Below are 6,020 nucleotides of genomic sequence, written 5' to 3' on the forward strand. Positions count from 1 at the left end.
TTAATTATAATCGATACTAATAACTATTATTATCATTATTATTATCATTATCATTATTATTATCATTAGGACGCAACGAACTGATTTCAGACTACATCTTTCGAAAGACTTCCAAGGTCCGGACAAGAAAGCAAGTTTCTTCCCACATACAAGTCTTGAAGAATACCCGCAAAGGTGACATTTATTGTAAGCAGCATTATTCACTTTTTTTTTTTTTTTTTTTAAAGAATAAAATAGATGTGTACATGTATATAAATAAATAAATAAATATACATATATATTAACACAACAAAATATCATAAATATCATTATCAATAATAAACAAACCAAAAAAAAAATGATACATAAATACATATATACATATACATATACACACACACAAATACACAGTTATGCGTCTTTTGACTGACACAGTCGATCCAGACGAGGTACAGAAACCGCGTGCAACCAAAAATATAATGAATCGACAGCGATCTCAGTATCAGCCAATGCAATCAAGATATACCCATGGTCTCTCATCCACTAGCAACAGAAACGGAAACGGAAACGGAAACGGAAACGGAAATGGAAATGGAAACGGAAACGGGAACGGAAACGGGAACGGAAATGGAAATGGAACTACAAATGCAAACCAAAACTCTCGCTCAAAGATCATCACAACCGCCCACTCATCCGAGTCAATTTCATCCGACGAATCATCCACTAGTTCGTCCCCTTCACCCGCCGACTGCATGTTTGATTTCATGTGCGGCGACTCTCAACACACCAGCACATTTACTATGCCGGATATCAAAGATCCATTTTATGAATCCCTCCAACAATCGCTGTTCAACATGACCGACCTATTGACCTTGTCATCTCAACCATATATCGGATCAGTGTCTGCACTTGACGTGCCAAACTCTCAATCATCTCTAAATAACGGAACAAGACTGACGGCCCCAAATAGTACCAGTGCCAGCGCTAGTAGTAGTATAAACAGCAGTAATGCAAGTGTAATTGCAGGTGATAATACCAGTGGCACTGGCATTTCCAGCGCAAGTACAAGTACCAGTACAAGTTCAAGTACAGGCTCTGGTACAAGCGTGAGTGCGATTGCGAGTACGAGTACGAATGCATGTGCAGGTCCAGGTGCAGGTCAATGTGCAAGTGCGAGTACAAGCGCAAACGAAAGTACTAGTGCAAGTGAAAGTAAAAGTAAAATTATGAGCTCCAGTGCCGGTGCCGGTGCCGGTACCGGTACCGGTGCCAGCATATGTGCAAGTACAAGTACAAGTACAAGTGCGAGTGCGAGTGCGAGTGCGAGTGCAAATATAAATCTAAATCTAAATACAAATGGCAGTACGAGTAGCAGCAACCATACACACCACCATACGCACAACAACAGCAGTACTGGCGTTACTTCAATTGGGGGGCTCGAATCATTTTCGTCTCTCCAGAATGTGTCCATGCTGTCCCCTAACGAGATCGCTAATCCTCTTTTTTATCCTTCCGAACAAGACCTCTATGGTGTACACGCCAGAGACAATATGTTGCTGTCCCCCGAAGACCTACTCTGTCTCGAGACATCTTTGGTCGATCCCAAATGGAAGCCAAGATCCACAACCATGTCCCAGTCTTCTGCACATTCTGGATTTATTTCTGTCGATGGTGAATGCCAAAAGCGGGTTCAAAAAAAGTCTGCGTATGCGGACAATAGTGCATCAATTGCCATGTGGCCCAGCTATATTTGTCTATATCTTGAGTACCCACCTCCGTACAATAACTTGGTAAGAAAGAAAAAAAAAAGACAAAAGTGAACGAATAAGATGGTTATGAGGATAGTGGTGGTAGTAGTTGGTGAATTATATGATATATATATATATGTATATATGTATATATGTATATATGTATATATCTGTGAATGTGTTTGTGTGTGCTAGTGTGCTAGTGTACTAGTGTACTAGTGTACTGGTGTGATAGTGTGATAGTGTGTTAAGATGCTAGTGTGTATTTCTATGTATAATTACAAGTATATGTATATTGGATCATTAACACTACTTTTTCTTCTATATTATTATTATTGTTCTCTTATCTTTCTCTTTTCTTTCTCTTTTGGTGATAGATCATTGCTTCTCATACACTTGCTCAATTGACTCAATGTCAACCACAGTATCTTCCTGTTGTGAATGCAGAATCGATTTCAAAAGAGAAATGTCCTTCTCTTTTGGAACTGACCGCTACTCCTGCAGATGTGACATTATTAGCAAAGGTATGCTTGTGGGTATATATGTATATATTAATATATATAAAAATACACACACATACACACACACACATATACATACATACATACATATATATATATTAAGAATAGTACAGTATAGTACAGTACAGTATAGCATAGTATAGTATAGTATAATATCATATATAATAATTATCATTATCATTATCATTATCATTATCACTATTTATTACTATGTTATTAATAATGATATTATATATTATCTGTAGATGAAATTGGATATCAATCTCAATTTATCAGAATTTTACTTTAATAACACCTCCTTCTTTGAAACATCCGAGAGACGCACGATCGAATGCACTAGTACGATCTACTCGTTTGGTGCAATTGTACTCGAGTCCAAGGAAATCCAGCAGGCACTGTGGTTAAACGAAGGAAAATACATGTATAGCTTTGTATGTGTCAACCAGTTCTTTGATGCGTTTATGAAAGGTATTCGTGCCCTTCCTGCTTGGAATGAGATTGATGTTGCGATAAACAATCTGTGCCTAGTTCAGGTAAATTACATTTTATACGACTCTTTTTATATATATAATTTTTTTTACATATAATAAATATTAATAATCTCTGTGTGCATTAGGTCTTTGAGGATGTAGAAGCAAAGTACGGAAATACAATCCCACAACCTAGTGCTACTAATACAGCATCAGCCTCAGTATCAGCATCAACCTCAGTCCCAGGATCAGGGTCAGGATCAGGATCAGGATCAGCAGCATCAACAGCAACTCCAGAGTCTGTGCTCAATGACAGTCTGAATCAATCAACCATGCCTTCCTTATTTTCTCAGCACCCAACCAGTCATACTATAGACTCATCATTGATGTTCAACATTCCTCTCTCTTGCTCCTCTACAGCAATAAAGGACATCCCTGCTGCACCACTTCTGACCATGGTCTATGAATTCGAGCGTGGGCAAGGATCGATTGAGATGGCGATTGTCAGTGACTGCAATACAGTCAGCAATCTTACAAGGGAAACCGAGGACAAGAAGATGGATTTCTTGGGAGACATTTATTGATCATTAATTAATTAATTAATTAATCAATTAATCAATTAATCTATTGATCGATTATTAATTATTAATTATTATTACTATTACTTATTATTTGAACTTTGAATAACATCTTTTTTTATTTTATTTTATTTTATTTTATTCTATTCTATTCTATTCTTTCAATACCCCCATTCCATTCCTTTCCTTTTTATTTATTTATTTATTTGTTACTTCTTTACTCAATTATTCACTTTATCAATTATCTCAAGCCCTCAAGAACACACTTTCACTGCTTCTTTATCTACTTCTTTATCTCTTTCACACAAAGCTTCATTTTTTTTTACTCTTGCACATAATTACAAATCTTTCCTCTTTACCTTTCTATCTATCTATCTATCAATCAATCTATTTATTTATTTATTTATTTATTTATTATTTTTCATGCTTTCTATTTTATTTTATTTGATCTTCTCCAACTTTCCACTCCTTTATCTAACTTGACTACCCCACAAAAAAAAACAACCACTTTATTTTCTTTACTATAAATATCTAAAGTTCTTTCACAAAACAACAACCTTTTTTCAATTTCTTTTCCTTTCTTTTTATCACATATTTCAATGCTCTTTTATTTTATTTTTTTAAAAAAAAGAAATATTTATTTTCCGTTGACCGGACAAGACTCTTTTTGTTGTTGTTGTTGTTGTTGTTGTTGTTTCAAAACAACCAGCACAACCAGCACAACCAGCACAACCAGCACAACCAGCACAAACAAACAAACAAACAAACAAACAAATAATAAATAAATTAGTTGAGATAAACAGATACAAAATACAAAGAAGAAGATAAAAAGATAAAAATGAGAGAGAGAGAGAGAGAATCATTGATTTGAATTGAATTGATTCCTTATTTGTTTCAATGTTTGGAGTATTATTAATAGTAATATTATTTTGAAACGTTTATTTGTATTTTTTTTTCTTAAAAAATAAATAAATAATATTTATCATTATATGCTATGGTCTGGTGAATTATTATCAAAGAAATAAAAGAAAAGGAATAAATGCTACTGATGCTGATGCTGATAAATAAAATCTAAGAATAAATAAATAAATAAAAATGAAAAAAAAAATATTTAGAAAGAAAGAAAGATATATATAATGATAAATGTAAAAATTGAAATGGGACAAATTGCAAGTGAGTGAGTGAGTGAATGAGTGAATGAGTGAATGAATGATGATAGAATATATACACAAGAAAACCAAATATATATATATATAAATAAATAATATAAGAAGAAGAAGAAGAAGAAGAAGAAAAGGGAATATCATGGATTTGGAACAACAAGATCTTGAAAGCACATGTCACAGACACGGCTCCACTGGCCTGTGTTACGGAAAGTATGAGGGTGGAACAAAGGCAGAGAATTTGAACTGTGTCTTTGACAGATTACACTTCCACACCTATTTAGAACAATAAACACATACACACAGGTACAAAAGAAAAGGAATGTAAAAAAAAGAGAGGTTAATATAAAGATACTCTTGATCAACAAAATAGTAATATTTAACTCTGTCTTTTACCTTCTACAATGATGCTTTCGTTGAAAGAAAGAGAATCTGGTTGAGCAGGACTGTATGGTGTCGTGAGATATTTGTTCATATTGACATTTGTCAGCTTCCTTGTCAGGTACCCATTGATCCTTTGGTAGCAGCACAAACCGGGTTTTCCTGTCTCGAGGTAATAAGTGAAGCATGTAGTGATGTCTTTGAAGACCTGCTTGTCTGCGGCTAGAGCGGTAACCAGTAAAACTCTTTTTTTTTGTAAGAAAAAAAAATGTAAAAAAAAAAGAAACAAGCAAAAGAATCAAAATAAAAGGAAATTCACCAAATAAATAAATAAAAAAAAAAGTATAAAATATTATTTATTTATTCATTCATTCGTTTATTCATTCATTCATTCATTCATTCATTCATTTATTTATTTATTATCATTAATATTGTTTTTTTTATGCTTATGCTTATGCTTATGCTTATGCTTATAATTAAAGAAGATTATTAATATACTAGACTATGCTATCCTAAAACTATCCTAAATTAGTTACCCTCTACACTAGTCTAAAATACACTTCTACACCTCAAATTAAACCATAGTCATAACCCTTAACCATAGTAATTCTTACCTCTTCTTCCGGGTGCTGTCCAGTCAACCCTGAACCCGCAATAATCATTTCCACTCCATGCAAGCGACCTTCAAACGTATGTATGACACGACCAGTTCCTACTCCACCACCCAGCAGCATTGCCACCTCCCATCGTGCCTTGTATACCCAATCAATCTTTGTCTTGATATCAAGTATATCAACAACTCTCTTCCGGAACCCCCACCGACAGAGATCCATGTCTTCTTCATTTGAATAATAATATGAGCAATGCTTGTTTTTATTCTTTCGTTGCCGTTGCCGTTGCCGTTCTCGCTGTCGTTCTCGTTGTTGCTTTAGTAGTTGTGTACCAAACGTCTCACTGATACCCACCGGCACGTGAGGATTCTCGATCTTTAACTCCAGATCTGCCACAAGATCTTCCAAGCTCTCGATCATCATTTGCTGTTGCTGCGATGCCAGCTCGCACTCACGCAACCGTTCCTTGTATTTCTTTTCTCGTTCCTCGAATTCAGCCGCGATTGTCTGCTCGAGCATGACCAATGCCCTGGTCTTTCCTTCAACTCCAAGTAACTCGGTAGAGATCG

General features: G+C 35.0%; 1 protein-coding gene across 1 annotated transcript; it reads right to left on the reverse strand.

Moving 5' to 3' along the window:
• Positions 1-4,620: 4,620 nt before the first annotated feature.
• On the reverse strand, positions 4,621-4,926 carry PHYBLDRAFT_9763 (hypothetical protein; the record flags this gene model as incomplete). The annotated part of the gene is made up of 2 exons (XM_018444026.1): positions 4,621-4,735; positions 4,856-4,926. Coding segments are annotated over 2 exons (186 nt in total), but the record flags the coding sequence as incomplete, so codon positions are not given.
• Between the last annotated feature and the right edge of the window lie 1,094 nt (positions 4,927-6,020).

Source organism: Phycomyces blakesleeanus (genome assembly GCF_001638985.1).
Source record: "Phycomyces blakesleeanus NRRL 1555(-) unplaced genomic scaffold PHYBLscaffold_13, whole genome shotgun sequence".
NCBI lineage: Eukaryota > Fungi > Mucoromycota > Mucoromycetes > Mucorales > Phycomycetaceae > Phycomyces > Phycomyces blakesleeanus.